The sequence below is a fragment of the Gasterosteus aculeatus genome, chromosome 1 (assembly GCF_964276395.1).
Source record: "Gasterosteus aculeatus chromosome 1, fGasAcu3.hap1.1, whole genome shotgun sequence".
Taxonomy (NCBI): domain Eukaryota; kingdom Metazoa; phylum Chordata; class Actinopteri; order Perciformes; family Gasterosteidae; genus Gasterosteus; species Gasterosteus aculeatus.
The window spans coordinates 4,852,877-4,870,297 of NC_135688.1; the positions used below are offsets into that span (position 1 = coordinate 4,852,877).

Below are 17,421 nucleotides of genomic sequence, written 5' to 3' on the forward strand. Positions count from 1 at the left end.
TGGTGTATTTATTCAAACGTCCTCAGCAACAAAAAACTATTAATACGCATTAGTGGGACAAATTACTTTATTGATAAATTCCAGATTCTATTCTATAATTTCACAAAATGTTTTCATATATACAAGTTATTCACAAATCAGCCTAAACAGAAATGAGTATCATAACACAATTACAATTCTCGACGGTGTCTACAACTGTTAATGAAAAGCTACCAGAGCTGCCGGACCTTTGGCGGTTCAACCTGGATGAAAACAAACTGGATGTCCACTCCCACTTCCAACAAAGACTGTGACCGGTGATTCTGGTAACATTGTGGAAATTGATCATCCCAACGTTAGTCAGTATTTGTCACAATGAGTAGTACAACCAACGGATGTGGTCCTTTCAAAATGCTCCAAAGATTCAAAACAGCAGCAAGTGGATCCAGGGCAGCACCTAATACACAATAAACTGAAGCTATAACCAGGTAAATGTCCTCTAAAGCCGCCTATGGGGTCAAGATGGTGACTCCGAGCAGCAGGTTTAATAATAAGGTTGAGGGAAGTGTAGATTAACAAAGCACAAACTAAAGAAAACCAGCGGCCACAGCGGGATGTTTGGGTTTAGTTCCATGACATCAGAGAGCCCTTAAAAACCACGAAATAAGGGAAATGAAACATAAAGTTACAACGTCAGCAAAGGTTTTCTTAAAAGTAGAAAAAAAATCCCTGCCTCCGCAAATATGTCTCTATTATTTTGGCTGCAGACACATGTGCATCTTCATATAGATGCGAACATACACATTGAATTGGCGTGCAGCTGTTTCTTGGGGTTTGACGTCTAAAACATAATTTGAGATTGGTGTTTTCCTCATCTATGCAGGTTTTTCAGCTCCATCTTTTGCATCGTCCCTCCCTGTCAAACTGCGGGATGTTTCGTCATCATCACCATCAAGGAGGATGTTTCCTCACCGGCTCCCCCCCCCGAGTCAGTTGAGGGCCGGAGCGCTGCTCGGTGGGAGGGTGGGGGTGTCGTCTCTGAACGCGTCGGACTGAAGGTCTGCAAGGGAAAAAGTACACCGTCTTCATGCCGTGCCAAACGGTGCCACACAAAACAGCGCACGTTTCGTACTTCCAGCAGTGACTCCCGTACAGATCCGCTGTCACTCTGATCGGGTTTCTGAGCTCTCTGCATTTCGAGAACTTTTGAAAACTGATGGACCCCTGAAACATGTAAACTAGAGAAGTCAGCATGTCTAGATTCAGAATCTCTGCTTTAAATGTGGGTGCCTAGAATATACAACATTTCATCAGACAATTAGATTGTTTAAGAAAATTCTCCTTGTTGTTGGCTATGCGACTCGTGTTTGTTGAACATTTTGAAAGTTTTAGCTGGAGTACGTGTGTGGATGGAGAAGACTACGGACTTTGGTTGACAATGGGTTTCTATGCGCACATACAGGATAAGATAATATAAGATAAACGATCATCTAATTCAATCGCACACTTCTGTTTCCCTCACAGAAATTTGCCATTTGGTTTGTGGAGGTTCTGTCACCAGCGTCATATCTGGGTTCACTTCCACACACACACACGTTTTCCCAGCAAGAGTTGGAGAAGAGTGCAGGAATAATTGCTGACTGTGGGTGTTTATCTGGGTTTTTTTGGTTGAAAGTGCATTTTTAAATCACAGACAGAAACCGGAAACAATTCTGACGAAAGTCATTTTTAGTTTGGGGATTTTTTTATGATTTCTTCATCATCAGAGGGGCGCAAAGCGGAGACAACGTCATGTCCAACTCACCAATGAGCGTCATGCCGTGGTGCTCGTTCAGTATAACCGACGTCTCCTCCTCCTCCTCCTCCTCTTCTTCTCCCCAGTCTGCAATGTTGGCCGGAGGGATGCACTGCTCCAGGAACAGGTCCTCCTCGTCCTCCTCCATGTCCACGCTCTCCGGGGGCCAGCGCAGCTCTCCGCTCTCCACCTCGCTCAGCTCCGTGGGCTCCACCACGATGGAGGGCAGACGCTCCTTCACGTGGTCGAGGTCCAGCCTGTTCATGGTGGTTTCGGGGTCCAGGGCCACCTCGACGGGGTCCGGGAAGATCTGGAGGGCGGAGGCGAAAGAGATCACCGGCACATTGGTACTGCTTCTGTTTCACTCTCACGTTGACTGATCTTCCTCTTCTTTGTCCCACACACACTACATACTGGACTTATTGTGTCTGATGGGCTGCTGTCTATCTGTAGTGTGTAGCTCGCTGTGAGTTTGGTGCCTTTTGGTTACAGTCTGGTGACATTACGTTAATGGGAAAGTACCTGGAATGATAACCGCCGGCCCTTCCTCTGCACGTCTTGGCAGTTTGCATCTCCGCTCGTCTCCTCCATGCATCTGCAGAGGAGAACAAAGCCAGAGACAGAGATGAGAAACAAACTGAATAGGGCCATTTTCACCGTGGAGACATTCTCCTTCTTTTGTCAATGTGAAGCCTGCAATGGGGAATAATTAATGATATTGTTATTTTATAAACCAAGGGGCCCCATAGTTCTGTACAAAGCACCTCACTCTAAATGAATCATATTCTTGGGTAAACCGTCGAACCACTAACATCTTCGCCACCAAATGAGGAATCCTTGCATGTCAAGAGATGGATCTCTGCCTCGTTAGAATAATCAAACAAACCCCAGAAATCCGCTGTGATTGACAGCCAACGGACTTCTTACATGGCCTTGCTTTTAGTCTGTCCGCCGTCCCTGTGAGCCTCCCACAGCACGCAGGAGGTCCGCAGCTGGACAGTGAGCGAGTGGCGCTGGATGAAATCAGTACATCCGGTTTTCTATGACCCCCCCCCCCGCCCCCATCAAAGCTGAATTACAGTAGTATCAAAGCATCCGACATTCAGGCCGTGGATTGGTCGGAGATTTGTTCTGCCCCGCGCGTCACCGGGCAAAGCCGGTCTGAATATGTGTATTATGTGATGTGATATTCTGCTCTCAGATATTGGAACGCACTCATACTTCAGATTAGCTCGCACAGGGTCTGCTGCCAAAATGACCCTCTGTCGCTCATATTTTGCACGGAAAAATGCACGGTATTTTGGCGCTGTCAGCGCTCACAAAGAGCTGTGAGTCATAGAGGTGGAAGCTTCTTTTTTTAAGGTCATCTCTCAGTCCTTTAGGTCGTCTATCCGTTTTCAGTCTCAGCTTTCCTCCTGACCTGTTTCCCTTCATCCGGCTGTGTGTTGGGTCCACGGCATACAGTATCCGTAAAGTAGTCAGCTGTTTCAGTAACATGGATGAGCCGGTGCCAACATCCAACTTTAAATCTGTTTATGGTCTCCAGAAAAGCCGACGGGGGATTAAGAGGACTGAGGATCTGTTCGAATCCTCTTTTCATCCCGCTCTCTTTCTCTCACTGTGTCTCACTGTGTCTCGCTGTGTCTCGCTGTGTCTCCCTGTCCTCCCGATGCAAGAACCAATCGGGCCGGTTGTCATTGAGAAGCCTGTAGTTCAGTGGCTACATCTGTTAAATCTTGCTTACTCTTCAGTTGAGGGACAGATCTAATCTCCAGTCTTTCTGTATTTAGGCGTCGTGTACTTTTTGCTATTTGCTCATAGCAGCAGTCACATGCATCCGTGCTGCTCCACACTAAGGGCCTCGATCAAGCAGCAGGATGTCACGTAGTAGAGGCTCTAGATTTACAAACCAGATTCCTTATATGTCAGTATGTGTGCCGGCTAGTACAAGGTAATACATTCTGATACAATATAGCTCGATGTACATGAGAGGAGACTAAATATGAATTTCCTTTTTCACGGCTGGCTCAATTTTCTGAAGGATGGCCATCAGAAAACGATGCGGAATTAATAACAAATGGTGGTTTGGTAAGGTTTGTATTTCAAAACACAACACAGATGCTGAGCAGCGGGAATTTTACATTTACTGACCCTAAAAAAAAATGGTATTGTCATCGGGAACATGTTAGCATGCCAACATTAGCATTACTCCAACATACTCATTAGGCTGCTGTGCTGGCAGCAAACTGTTCATCCTAAGATAAACCGCGTTCGTACCTCCACTCGGTGGAGTTATTTGCAATTTCACAAGTGTGTCTGACGGTTTGAGAAGTACAAGCTGATTTTTTTTCTGCCTAAATGTGACACAGTTTTGACTTCAACATCCTTGAGTTCCTTGTATTTTATTACAAATAAAGAACCGCTAAACCAGTTTGCATGAGCACCAAAACGAGAACGCCCTGTTCTCGTCTAAACGGGATCAGCTTTGGGAGGACGCTAGCGTTTTTTGACCCAGTTGTGAATGTGCGGCGCTCTACAATTCAATTTCTGATATTATGCTGCCGACAACTGTGCCACGCTAAGCTGTTTGTGTGGCCCCCCGGGATGGAAACTTTCATCTATTGTGATGAAGAAGCTTAACCTCCGTGTAATCCCTCTGGTATACACTTCCTCTAAACACCTGCACGTTTCGCCTCAACTGTCAGTCTTTGTATGAGCACACTGCTGAATTTTTAAAGCCACAGGTTCACCGTAATTTGAATGTAATGAGGGAGAGGAAATTGTGGTGGAAGTGTGAGACATTTGTGATAATAAACTAGATGGAGAAGATATTTCTGTGCTCACTTTCTTTTCCATTCAGTCAGAAATGGGGAGAAAAATTAACCTCCAATTCATAAAAGAAACATCTCATGAAAGGTGTCGCAGCACATTGTTCTAATGCAATGAATTAAATTAGATGCAAAACCAATCGTGTGGATTGTGTTCCGTAAACTGCTGTATATTTACTATCTCATCCTTATGATCAGAACATACACACTTTACTCTCTTTAGCTTTAAGAGCAAACTTTTGTTGTATTCGGCTTAGATTATGTTGCGTAAAATAAGGGGCCTTCCCACCAGGGAAAAAAACATTAGCTCTGTAGTGTGTGTAATATTTGTGCCTTAAATACACACACACACACATACATTTCAGCACCCTCTTACCCCTCACTTGCAGTCAGGCAGATGTCCCCATCTTGGCACAGCCTCACGGTGGTGAAGCCCGTCTCCTCCACGATGAGTACAGGCGACACTCGGGGGGGCCCGGGAGGAGGCGAGCGGCTCCCACAGCATTCCCCCTCCGCAGAGGCCTCAAGCAGGCTTTTGGCCTCCAGGGCGAAGCCTGTGTAAGGTGGGGGGTAAGGAGGAGGGAGGACGGGGGAGGAGGGGGGGGCGTCCTGGACCCTCAGATGTCCCGGATGTTGAGCAGAGGTTCAGGACGCGGTCGCCTGCCCGGTTTTCCTATTTCCGTTATGGGACAGCACCCGTCTCACTCGTCCAGCTCCGTGCCGAGTCCGTCCGCCGTACCAGAGGCTGCATGCGTTCCTGTGTCCCCTGCTTCCAACTTCCTTCCTCATGTCTCGCTCAGTATCCCTCCTCTGTCCCCCACCCCACCCGACTGCCAGGCTTTGGAGAGCAGCGGGATTAATGTCTCTTTCGATTACAGAAGCTGGATGGGTGACGTCAGCCGAGCCCGACGGTCCCCTTTGATGAGTTGGCACACCGGGTGGCTGGTGCATCGGTAATGAAACATACGGAGAGCACAGAACATGAGCACATGGCACATAATAAGGCAAAATGGACAAGGGTGAATATTGGCCCCGTTTTGATATGAGCTCGTTTCTATTTCTCCCCCCATCCATGCAATCTCTCTCTCTCTCGCTCTCTCTCTCTCTCTCACTGAGTGTTTGTGTCCCTAACTGTGTGCCGCTGCTTCATCAGTGGATTTAGATTTGGACAATTCGTGGGATTAGCCCAGGGATCGAGGGCTCAGGGTTGGTGGGGTGGGGGCGGGTGGAGTAGAGATATATATATATATATATATATATATAACAGGCTCCAACTATGGCTAACAGACCGAGCGCAGCTAACAGCCGTGTGTAATCCTCTCTGTAGTCTGTAGGCTATATATGGAACAAGGTGGTGACAGAGCTGGTGCAACACAAAGGGCGTCCTGCTCCTAGTATGAGGGAAGGAAATTATGAAAGCATCTTCTGATCACATGTATATATATATATATATATATATATATATATATATATATGTGTATACATAGTAAAGATCACACATAAAGATCATCAATATCTTACAAATGACTTTGAATCTGCATTAAATTGCGACAAAGTGTCATATTTAAGTTGCAAAAAAATATATGTAATAACTGCAACATGTATTGAGAATTGTATTCTAGCTTGTTAAAGGCCATAAAGTACTATAGTATATTCTATTCAGTCCAATACTCACTCTCAAAATCAACTTCTGGAGACGGAACTAGTGTCTTACCACATCTTACAGGTTATGTTTACTAAAACCCCCCCTCTTGCCACAAGAATTTGAAGAATTTGAGGGATCATGAAGTTTTACCACCTATAGCTGTCAAGTGCCTTTTTCACTATTACGCAACGCTATTAATAAAACGTACAGAAACATTCATCACTCAATCTGCAGACGTGGTGGTAGCCTGCTCCTCCATCATTCTATGGTTTGTTGGGATGCACGAATGCCCCTCTCCTCCTTCCTCAATGTACAACCAACCAAATAAATAGTGTGTTGTTGCTCTATGATTGCACTAAACTGCCAGACAATATGTTGTAACTACCACAGCCTGTTGTGGGAATCTGAAGGGTTGCATAACCTCTTAGCAAATCTCATCCCTAGACCACTGCAAAAAATACCCCCTCTTTGTCACATAGGAAGTCATAGAACCAACAACTCCTTATTTCCAATTTTTAAGTGACGCTTGTCTGAAATTGAATAAAATATCATGTAAAATGGTGAAAGTGTCTCTCTTTCAGCATCTTATTTTATTCCTCGTGCATTTTTGTCTTGTCTTCCATTGTCATCTGCTGTTACGCACCAAACGTCAAGTCAAATTCCTTGCATGTCTGACATGTTATGCAAATAAAGTCCTGATTCCTGATCTTGTTGATATCAAACACTGTAGAAGACTGCCACTCTGATCAAGTTTGGATGTTTGACTGTAAACAACATTTGCCCTCACAAGGGTGTGATTGAGTCAGTTGGTGGCTTTTTGTGACAGAGGAGAACTGGGAATTGTAACATTGTTAACTCCTCTAGTGATCATGTTGTTTCGCATTCCCTTGGACGGAAGGCAGCGTCTCTGTATCAAATCTCTCTGCCCGATACTCATTTTAGATTTAGAAAAGTTAATGGCCGGGACAATAAATCAGTACAACTTTATTTATGTATTATGAGGATGAGTGTAACGTCACTCATCTATAGCAAATTGTAAATTGGCTTATTTGAGGAAATTGCACTTTCTTGTTTCTTGTTCTCCTGAGTTTGTACCCTATGGTTGAATGCACTTATTGTACGTCGCTTTGGATAAAAGCGTCAGCTAAATGACATGTAATGTAATGTAATGTAATGTTTGTCACATAACTGTTCCCTTGGGGTTTTGCATTAACACATTAAATCTATCACTCAATTGTATTTACCATTAATAACCAGTATGGGATTGTATGGGAAATGTAAATACCGGTGGCTCACAGTTTTGCTTTGGTCGTCCACGCCGCTAGAGGCGCTGTCTCACAACCCGTCCTACACTCACTGGATGGCGCATGCGCAGTCTGTCTGTTTTCAAACGAGTGGAAGAAAGCGGCGCTGGAAGAAGCGAAGGACCCGAAAGAGCGTCGAGCTTCTCCTTTTTGTCACGTTTAGCTTCAGCCTGTAGTATTTCCAATGGATTTAGAACCCGGAACATACGAACCAGGATTTGTTGGTATTAGGTTTTGTCAAGAATGGTGAGTTTGTTGTCAATTAAAGGCTACACTCGAAGTTACACCAGCTAGCTAGCTAACATTGAACGTTGACGTTACGTGTTAAAGCTAAACGCACGTTAGTGCAACGTTGTTTTTTGTGTCTAACGTTAATCATTTAAAATACATCTTGACGCTTGTTTTCCAGTAACAACATGTTATACCCTAAAGAAGACAAGGAGAATCGCATCCTGCTCTATGCGGTAAGTTTCTGCCACTGAGTTATTCAGAAATAGAATAATAAATTTAAAAACGCGTTAAAGGTTGCCGTTTCTTGCCTATCAAAGTTTGCTGCTTTATCGATCGGAGTCAGAGAACCTCAGTCGCTCGGTGCAATGCATGCGTGATGAAGTGCCTCCGATGGTGGCATTGATGTACTGAAGCCTCTGACAGGCTGCTGCACAGCGATGAGCTCACACGTCCACATGTTTATACGCTGCTTTCCTTTTGTTGAACCCACGACACAGTGCAGGAACTGTGACTACCAACAAGAAGCAGACAACAGCTGCATCTACGTCAACAAGATCACCCACGAAGTGGAGTAAGTAAACGCGAACAAAGTGAATCACCACGGCTTGGATGAAATAAAAACTGACTGGCTGATCTGTGCTTCGCTAGAAACTTCACACGCCCAGAAAAATGTCTGTCACTTGATGGCTAATTGTTGGTGAGTAATCTAATATCTTGCTTGTCTCTTTTCTCCAGTGAGTTGACACAAATCATTGCTGATGTATCTCAGGATCCAACACTTCCAAGGACAGAGGACCACCCCTGTCCCAAGTAAGTTTAACCAGGAGGAATCCACCTCACCCATTGTCTCTGGAGCCCACTCATTGGTCGTGTTTTTTTTTAATATTTTCCGTGTTGTTGTGTTTTGTGTGTTGCGACATATTGTCTTTATGTTTTTCACATTTGGCCTAAAAATCCACGCTTCTTTTTAAAACCAGAGAAAACATCCTTTTCTATATTCCTAAATCCCTGGAACAAGTTTTTATAAACTTTATCCTTCCTTTAGGTTCCTCATTTTTTGCTATTTTTGAACACTTACTGGAAATGTTCCCCCTTTTTTTCCTGCAATGTCAAATACTCCTGTAAATTTCCGTTGCTGAATGACTCACTCTTCACCAGCAACAGTTTACGCCACTACCCATCTTGATCTGTGGAGCTAAAGATCCGCTTGGACTTGCCGCCTGCCTGTGCTCGTGTGTGATGTTTCCTAACAATGTTCTCCCTCCTTGTCCACCCAGATGCGGTCACAAGGAGGCAGTGTTTTTCCAGTCTCACAGTATGAAGGCTGAGGTAACGATCATTGTCGCTCATTCCATGACCTTTAGTTTCAATGTTGTTTGTGCTCAGGGAGGATGCCACTTTTCCTTTTTGTCTTTACTTCTATTCATGACTTTATTGTAATACGTTTCTCATGATAGGACGCTATGAGACTGTACTACGTCTGCACGGCCCCTCACTGTGGACACAGATGGACGGAGTAAAGTTAGCCACGATGAAAAGATCTAACTTTTTTTATCTATAGTAATTACTGTTCACAGAAAAACCACAGCTCAGATTTTCTTTACTATCAATGTGCAGCTTTCTTGTTAAACAGCAGGGCTGCTGACGTTTGTAGAGTATCTTTGTTTGAATGCTGTAAGTGTCAGACAGCATCTTATGAATATGATGTATTAATATTTTTTTATAGAAGTTGTCATGTTTTTGTTAGATTAAAGGAATCACTTATTTCAAAAGTTTCTGAGTTGTCTTTGCACGTTCCGCCGCAAACTAAAGACGCCTCTTCAGACTATACAGTGACTAAGAAACACTAAACACATTGTAGCACTTTACTTGTACTTATAATGCCTCTTATCTATGGCAAGTTGTAAATCGGTTTATTTGATGAAATTGCTCTCTCTTGTTCTTCTGGGCGTGTATCCTTATGGTTGAAATGCACTTATTGTAAGTTGCTTTGGATTAAATCGTCAGTTTAATGACGTGTAATATAAAAACACACCCATGCTTTTGTCAGCATGGACACCTAATGATGCCTATTAAGCCCTGTGAGTAATACATGGATTATACCACTCCTTGTTTCTTGCCCTAACCAAAATGTACACACACAGAAGGATTGTTTAAAACAGAAACTAGGGATTTCCTTTCAAAACTTCCCATGCATTGTATGTGATAAGCACCGGTTGGGTAACAGTAGATAATTCCTTGGTCTAACTTGTGCGCTGATACGACTACATGGACGAACAGGGAAGTTGGAGTTCCCGTGGCCACGCCTCCTGAGGCGGGCTCCTACATAAGGCAGCTGCACAGTTCTCAACGGCATGTGCGTTTAGAGATATGGCGCAAACAGGTAAGACGACGAGCACCACATCTCTTGCACCTGAAAATCATTTTACCGCTGCACATGTCTTTTTATTGCATTAGCTGTTTGATTCATTATGACTGTCTTTTTTTTATGTATCTTCAAAATTGTTTTTCAGGTAACATTGTTTCAAGGCAGCAGTGGGGAGCAGCTGCCCCTAAAAAAAAGGAGACCATGAAAGGCTCTGCCCAGAGGGTGGTCATCCACCACACCGCCCTCCCAGGATGTAAAGACCAGAGGGAGTGCATGAAGCGTCTTGTCAGCATTCAGAGAAACCATATGACGGAAAGAGGCTTCGATGACATCGGATATAAGTGAGAGGCCTAAGAGTCGAAACTGTTAATATACTGGAAGACATTTTGTAATGTGCCCTTTTTAGTAAGTTGTAATGCAACTTTAGGATTCTTTCTGTGTGTGTTTATCAGTTTTCTTGTCGGAGGCGACGGTGCAGTGTACGAGGGCCGCGGTTGGGGCGTGGTGGGGGCGCACGCCAAAGGCAACAATCATGACTCCCTGGGGATTGCCTTCATGGGCAATTTCAAAGGTTAACTTTTTTTTATATCACAACAATACGAGGACATCGCGTCTTGGAAATATAGAAACAAGGAGCGTCGGAATGTCTTTTTCATCAGTAAGATGTGACGATGCTATCTTTTAATTTCAGAGGACACGCCAAGCCCAGAGGCCATGTCGTCCGTGAAGCGTCTGCTGGAGTCTGGAGTTCATCGGGGCCTTTTGCGCCCACAGTTTTCCGTGTTTGGTCACAGAGACCTGGGACAGACCGAATGTCCAGGAGCCAAACTGTATGCAGCACTGCCACAGCTGAGGGAGTAGCGCACGGCGCTCACTGCACATCATGGCGGGTTGGATGGAAGCGTTTGTTCAAACAAACCTTCACCGGCTCAGTTTCCAACCCAGGATTTGGAATAAATAAAGTTGACGATGGTGAAGTTGGTGATTGTGATTTATTTATTTTCATCGTGGGACGGGGGGGCAGGAGGTCTGTTGGAGGTCTGTTGGGACTTCCCCTTACAGCAGAGGGAGCCATCAAATGGGGTGAGAGCAGCAGGCGAAAGTCAATGTGCTTTACGCGGTGAATAACTATCCCACCGTCTCTTACTTGATTATATTCCTTCAACTTGTCATTATGCTACTTTTGAAGTGCAAAATGAATATATTTGAAAATACATTTTAATGATAAATAATCTGGATGACATTGTTATTAATTGGAAATTTGTTTCAGCTAAACATTGAAATTGATTCAACCCGTTCCCGTGTTATAGATATGTCATCAGCAATATTCTTACTATTTGATTCATTACATTTTACTCTTTTTGTTCATCCGTCAGCCACAGAGTGGTGCTTGCTGCTCGGGTTTCACTACTCGCACGAGTCCTCAAGGCCAAATTCATCCAGAAAATGATCAAATATACTAAACTACTCTTTAGGCCTGCGAATGCGTCTCTGCAAGAACCCAGTTTTCCTGCTAATGTCCTCGGGGTGCCACCCTAGATAAAATTCAAGACGTGAAATCAGATATTAAACAGAGATAGACGTCCAAAAGGATTACAAGTGTTGAGACAACAATGTGCGCTTTCTGCAGTGCCGGAAACATTCCCAACAAGTGCTCGCTTGTGCAACGAGCGGATTAGGGAGGCGGGCGCCTATCAAATGGACTAAGAGGGTATAATGGTAACAGATTCTGTGTGTTCCTCCGCTCGTCATGTCTGATGTCTGGCACATATGAACTGTTAAAAGAATTGCTGCAGGATACCTGGAAAAGTTATCATTGGAAATGCACAAAAAGATTGACATGAAACATGGTTTGATGAACCTGCTACTGACAGTCCTGCACGCTCGAAGTATGTTTCTTTTGACTGTTGGTGGAAGGAAAGACAGCATCATGCATTAGGGAGTAAATCTAGACTCAGGTAAAAAAAAAACATACAGTGTGAGAGAGCTCCCATCACACCCCCATTAATACCGTTTAGAGACTCCTCCCCATGTCATGAGCTGTCTTTTCATTTATTTATTTTCTATTGACTGCTCCTTAAAGAAGACATATGATGCATCATTGTCACACAAGCATCTTAATTCACGAAGCCACTTTGCCTGCAGGCTGCAGGATCTGCAAGATTTCTGGAGAAATCTTAATAAATCACTGCAGAAACATGTTCATCGAGGAGGTTCAGGAATCAGGAGACATTTATTGCCACAGTGCACGAAGAATAAAATAAAATATAATGCTATATGGGTTAGTAGTAGGCTATGAGTTAGTTTAAAAATAAAGAAATAAAAGTTAAAAATCAAGTGCACCAGCGAACAGAAAGTGGTTTCAAAATAAGATCTCTTAACGGAAGCTTTCTTTGTTTCTCACTTTACCCCCGATGTATGCAACGTGTACCTTTTCTCCATCCGTTGGTTTGGACTCGTAACCGGCATCATCATTAGAGCTATACACTGTACAACCACTTCTCACGTTTCCAAGAGCATTTAGCAAATTGCTGCTTCAACGAAGAAGGTTCGCAAAGAAAGAGAAAACGAGGGAGCGACGAGGCCAAGCCGGAGGGCAAGGCGCATGTGGGAGGCTTGAGTTTCATGAGTCACGGATGTGATATAATTAAACCTGAGAGATCAGTCGCACGGATTGACAGCTCGTCATCAAACGCCTTTTGGCACGTCCCCTATTTGTCGGGTTGGTGCTGAGCTGCGCTGGTCATGCGCATTTTGTCGTCGCCCCGTCTGGCCGGTGCGTCTTTGGCTCTTTTCGCCACTTTGAATCAGCGCCTCCTCGCTCTGCGCCGCGGACACCTCCGAGGACTTTGAAGCCGTGACTTCTGCCTTCAGGATGGACCACTTGAAAACTTCGGAACGCGTTTTCCACAAGTCCTCGTTCAGCATCAGCAGCTTGTTGTTGAGGCGAGAGGGGGTGATGGGCGCCGCGGACTCTCCTTCTCCGTCCCAGACGCTGCGCTGCGCGCATCCAGAGAAACGCCGTCAGGAGGAAACCCGTGCCAAGAACTGCGAGACCCGCAAAACAGAGAGCAACACGGCCACTTCAGAAGCAAAACGAGAAGGAAATCCCTGCGAATCGAAGGAAAGTGGAGGAGCGGAAGAAAGCGCAAACCCCGAGAAACCTCCTTTCAGTTACAACGCGCTCATCATGATGGCGATCCGCCAGAGCCCGGAGCGACGGCTCACTCTCAACGGCATCTATGAGTTTATCATGGACAACTTCCCTTACTACCGGCAGAACCGCCAGGGGTGGCAGAATTCCATCAGACACAACTTGAGTCTGAACAAGTGTTTCGTCAAAGTTCCGCGCCATTACGACGATCCGGGTAAAGGGAACTACTGGATGCTGGACCCCTGCAGTGAGGACGTCTTCATAGGCGGCACGTCGGGGAAACTGCGGCGCAGGGCCGCGGCCGGCTCCGGAACCAAGCTCGCGATAAAAAGGGGAGGAGGTCGTCTGATGTCCTCCAGCACAGCGACCAGCTTGACCTTGGCGACGGCGGGTTCGTTTTATTGGCCGGTGCCGCCGTTTCTGCCTCTCCAAGCGCCGGTGCGCACCCACCTCGGCGCGGGGACTTATCTCGGCGCTCACCCCCGGTTCCCGAGCCACGCCACGTCGACAGTTTCGCAGCGGTCCCGGTTGGGCGCAACAGGCGCCGCGGACGCCAACCGGTTCGTGCAGACGCACCAGGAGATGTCTTACATTGGACTTAGCTGCGCGCAATCCAGACGCCATCAGATCGGCGCAGCCTGCACGGCCTTCTCCACATCCATCCCCGCGCGCACACTGCCGCTGTCGGATCCGTACTCTTTTAACATGATCTCCGGACAGGCCAGCTACTTTTACTCTCACCAAATACCATGCGCCGCGACGTTCGGTCCGTGCCAAGAGGAGTGCGCCAAGACGTCTCTGAACGGCCACTCAGACCTCGGCGGGTTTTGTAATGACTTTCCAAATTACTGTCCTCAAATCAGTTCAAGCCCTCCTTCGTCTTGGGTTATAGAAAAATAAAGAGTGTTTATAGCATATGAAGTTGGAAAATAAAAAGCCAGAGCATTTTAAGATTATACCTGCATATTGTTATTTTTTTGAGTTGATGTAGTCTGATATTGGTATTTTTTTTGGACTCTCGTTTTGTCCCCAAAATTTTTATTGTGCAATTTGTGTCAAATTAACAGTTAGCTGAAGCATAAACAACGCGAGTCCGGTTCTCACACTGTTTTTGTGACACAAAGGTGCAAGATGCTTGTACACAGTAAATTTGCCAGTGTCAAAAAGGCAGTGTCAAACTATTTTAATTCTTCCGGAGTTCTTCCAACAATGGACAGAGTAAAATTGAACCAGAAAACTTCCAGTGTTGGTGAAAATAATCGGAGTTAACAGAGGTTTTACTCTGTCAGTGTTATTGACTCTCTCAGGCCCTGATTCAACACTGATTAGAGCAAGATACCTTCCAGAGTATCACAAAGAATACTCTGGAAAGCCCCGCCCACCAACTTTCCCGGTCAAACTGAGAATGTGGATTCTGGCATCGCCATCTTCCTCGCATCGAAATACTGTGGTAAGTCTTTCTACTATAAACTATTCCCGTTGTTTTTCTTCATTCCAGTAGAATCTGTATAAGAATAAAGGGACGTATTCATTCACCACACTAGTCAATGTTGGGTACGTGTCTTCAAATACCGAATTTCAAATGGCTAACGTGATATCGGGTCGGCGGTTAGCTTAAATGTAGCAGCCACATGTCTGAACTCGCAACACCAAACTGAACAAAAACGACACGAGGTAACGTTAATGTCAGCGAGGACGAGCTGTCCTGGTGTGTTATGTGTCATGCTTGCACATTTATTTCAGTAAAATGACGACAAAAATTTGTTGAAGCAGTCATATTTATTATTTCTATTTGAGCCGGAGCAAATCGCTTTAGCGTCACGTCACAATTTGGTCGAGCATAGCGGGACATGTCGCGGACATGCGGACGTGCTCATAGGACCCGCTAGTTCACCGGCAGACGGCGGAATGCACCGAGTCGACCCAGTTAACGTGAACGGAGCCGCGGCTCCGAGAGGCTCGGTTCCCGTTAGCTGCTGCTGTAGCCATAGACATATAAAGAGTAGACGCTGCATTGGCTGCTGAGGCGCAAACAAATATTTTTTTATTATATTATATACCAGAATATTATTACTGTTACGCCTACTATGAATATTAAAATACGCCGAATCATGTTTTCGGTGTCATGCCTACAAAATCCCGTGACATTCAGCGAGTGATGCGCTGACACTTCGTTGCGCCAGCTGGCACTGAGAGGAGCGGGTGACCGGTCCAAGTTGGCGGCCCCGCGGCTCGTCAGCACCACTAGGCAGCAGCGGTCGATGTCTATTCTTTATGTCTATGGCTGTAGCTGCTGTAAGCTTAATTTATGCTTCCACGTTACGGCGGCGGCGTAACCCCGTCATTGAGCAAGTTCTCTGTTGCTCTGCAGTTCCCCCCCATGCCGCTAGGCGGGTGTGGCTGTGTGTTTCTGCGGGTGCCGAATCCTTGGTGAGCCGAATCTCATATTGAAGCGCAGGCTACAGAGAAGACGTGAATTTACAACACTGGTTCACCCACTGAGGGACCTGGATGAGCAAGTGCACTTTCGATACTTTCAAATGTCAGCAACTGCCGCAAATTACGTTCTGAGCGGACCAATCACAGCACTTGCGGTCCACGTCAACTCGACTCGCAGTTAGATTTTTTCGGAGGTGCACGTCAGGCTACGGCGGAGGGGTCTACGTAGTTACTTAATATGTATATTTTCTTTTTTCTTTCAGATTGTTCTTTAATGTACTGTGGTGCTCTGGTGGTAAGTAATAAGTTGATGTACTTGACCGAAAATGTAGTTGTGTTTGTTATTTTTAAAGCTGAAATAGGGTATTTTCAGGTTGTCAGCTTGTATGGGGTTGTAGATCATAATGTTGATTTCAGTTTGCTGTCTTTGCAGATACCATCATGTTGATCAAAACAGTCCTGTCATCCAGCACCAACCAAGATCTTTGCCACTGTGATAAGATGTGAGCTTTACATGTTTTAGGTTTACTTTTGATGCCAATATTTCATGTTTACTTGGAATAAATATGTATTACAGTATGGATACAATTGTCTGTGTGTTTTTCCCCCTGCATAGATATGCAACACTGGTAGGAGTTGGTTAAAAATCAACACTCTTTGGAGTGATTTCATAATCAACATAGTGTAAAGTAGGTTTAACACTGGAAAGGTTATTTCTTTTATAACTCTTTAGTGTTACATGTGAATAACACTATGGGTGTTACTTCTTACATAGTGTAAAACTTGATTGACACTTCTTAGAGTTAATATTATTACACTACACTGCACCTAGTGTAAAATTTTAACTCTTACCAGAGTAAAATTGACTCTGGAAATTTAACTCTGTGTTCAGTGTACATTTAACACTCTGTAGATAGGGACCATATGTTCACTGAGGTAGTGTTAAAATTTACTCTTTAAGTGTTGTATTAACACTGGCGATTTTACTGTGTATTTGCGCATGTTGGGTTTTTTTTTAAATCAAGGGACAGACTCAAACATCTTTTTTTAAATGTAATTAATTAGCACTTGGTCTGCATCTCTTAACTAAAACTATACCCCTGTTTTTTCAAACACTCACTTTTTACAAGCATGCACTTGAGTAGAAATGTGTGATGTTTGCGTGCATGTCACAGTTAGGCCTAATGCCATCATCTGAATTTACCGACAACATACCATAAAACATTAAATGTCTTTAAGAAATAAATCCAATGAACCAAAAAAAATGATAACTCTCTCTTCTTTTAATTTACCAGCATGTGTATACCGGGTGTTGGAGTTCTAAAATTTAGAAAAAGTGTATAGGTAAAAAATACACTTTTAAATTGAATGCTATTATTGTCTTTGAATTTGATTTTTTTGAAATTGCATTGCAGCTTTAATTATCCTACATGTAATTAAACGATAAATAAAGCATTTCTAATTATGTTTTCTTTAAAACTCATTAAAACCTACTGTTGCTAATTGTATTTATTGTTTCACTGTGGAGATTGGAGGCCACACGGCGAGGACGATAGACGGATTCAATTATTCGAAATCATTTGTGAAGTTTCTCTTTATGGACATGCTGTGATCCTCTTTAATTTAGTCCTTTTCTTTGTGCTATCGACAGGTCAATCAGAGGCTTTCTTGAGGAGAC

The 17,421-nt window shown here is 44.4% G+C and overlaps 4 protein-coding genes and 1 long non-coding RNA gene across 5 annotated transcripts; 4 read left to right on the forward strand and 1 right to left on the reverse strand.

Annotated features, from left to right (window-relative positions):
- Positions 1–49: 49 nt before the first annotated feature.
- Positions 50–5,484, reverse strand: lbhl (LBH regulator of WNT signaling pathway, like). The gene is made up of 4 exons (XM_040182183.2): positions 4,979–5,484; positions 2,297–2,369; positions 1,784–2,084; positions 50–1,039 (listed from the first exon to the last, which is right to left on the reverse strand). Exons 2-4 carry the CDS (start codon positions 2,363–2,365, stop codon positions 969–971), a joined length of 441 nt encoding a protein of 146 aa, XP_040038117.1. The 5' UTR covers positions 2,366–2,369; positions 4,979–5,484; the 3' UTR covers positions 50–968.
- On the forward strand, positions 126–6,813 carry LOC144411484 (uncharacterized). The gene is made up of 2 exons (XR_013468664.1): positions 126–2,121; positions 5,481–6,813. It is a non-coding gene; the product is annotated as an uncharacterized LOC144411484 (long non-coding RNA).
- Positions 6,814–7,616: 803 nt separating this feature from the next.
- On the forward strand, positions 7,617–9,554 carry polr2i (RNA polymerase II subunit I). The gene is made up of 6 exons (XM_040190843.2): positions 7,617–7,797; positions 7,961–8,015; positions 8,280–8,353; positions 8,518–8,592; positions 9,060–9,111; positions 9,240–9,554. The coding sequence occupies exons 1-6, from the start codon at positions 7,736–7,738 to the stop codon at positions 9,300–9,302; spliced, it is 381 nt and encodes a 126-aa protein (XP_040046777.1). The 5' UTR covers positions 7,617–7,735; the 3' UTR covers positions 9,303–9,554.
- Positions 9,555–9,613: 59 nt separating this feature from the next.
- pglyrp5 (peptidoglycan recognition protein 5) lies at positions 9,614–11,127 on the forward strand. Its single transcript, XM_040190832.2, has 4 exons — positions 9,614–10,165; positions 10,296–10,491; positions 10,603–10,721; positions 10,842–11,127. Exons 1-4 carry the CDS (start codon positions 10,153–10,155, stop codon positions 11,009–11,011), a joined length of 498 nt encoding a protein of 165 aa, XP_040046766.1. The 5' UTR covers positions 9,614–10,152; the 3' UTR covers positions 11,012–11,127.
- A 1,675-nt stretch (positions 11,128–12,802) lies between these two features.
- foxg1c (forkhead box G1c) lies at positions 12,803–16,326 on the forward strand. Its single transcript, XM_078108635.1, has 3 exons — positions 12,803–14,754; positions 16,007–16,038; positions 16,177–16,326. The coding sequence occupies exon 1, from the start codon at positions 13,026–13,028 to the stop codon at positions 14,202–14,204; it is 1,179 nt and encodes a 392-aa protein (XP_077964761.1). The 5' UTR covers positions 12,803–13,025; the 3' UTR covers positions 14,205–14,754; positions 16,007–16,038; positions 16,177–16,326.
- The last annotated feature ends 1,095 nt before the right edge of the window (positions 16,327–17,421 follow it).

Coding starts and splice junctions, on each gene's coding strand:
- polr2i (XM_040190843.2), top strand. CDS start 7,736: ATGGATTTAGAACCCGGAACATACGAACCAGGATTTGTTGGTATTAGG. Junction 7,798..7,960: donor ATTAGGTTTTGTCAAGAATG/GTGAGTTTGTTG, acceptor CTTGTTTTCCAG/TAACAACATGTTATACCCTA. Junction 8,593..9,059: donor GAGGACCACCCCTGTCCCAA/GTAAGTTTAACC, acceptor TTGTCCACCCAG/ATGCGGTCACAAGGAGGCAG.
- pglyrp5 (XM_040190832.2), top strand. Junction 10,492..10,602: donor TTCGATGACATCGGATATAA/GTGAGAGGCCTA, acceptor TGTGTTTATCAG/TTTTCTTGTCGGAGGCGACG. Junction 10,722..10,841: donor CTTCATGGGCAATTTCAAAG/GTTAACTTTTTT, acceptor TTTTAATTTCAG/AGGACACGCCAAGCCCAGAG.
- lbhl (XM_040182183.2), bottom strand. CDS start 2,365: ATGGAGGAGACGAGCGGAGATGCAAACTGCCAAGACGTGCAGAGGAAG. Junction 2,085..2,296: donor GCCGGCGGTTATCATTCCAG/GTACTTTCCCAT, acceptor TCCGCCCTCCAG/ATCTTCCCGGACCCCGTCGA. Junction 1,040..1,783: donor CCACGGCATGACGCTCATTG/GTGAGTTGGACA, acceptor TTTCCCTTGCAG/ACCTTCAGTCCGACGCGTTC.
- foxg1c (XM_078108635.1), top strand. CDS start 13,026: ATGGACCACTTGAAAACTTCGGAACGCGTTTTCCACAAGTCCTCGTTC.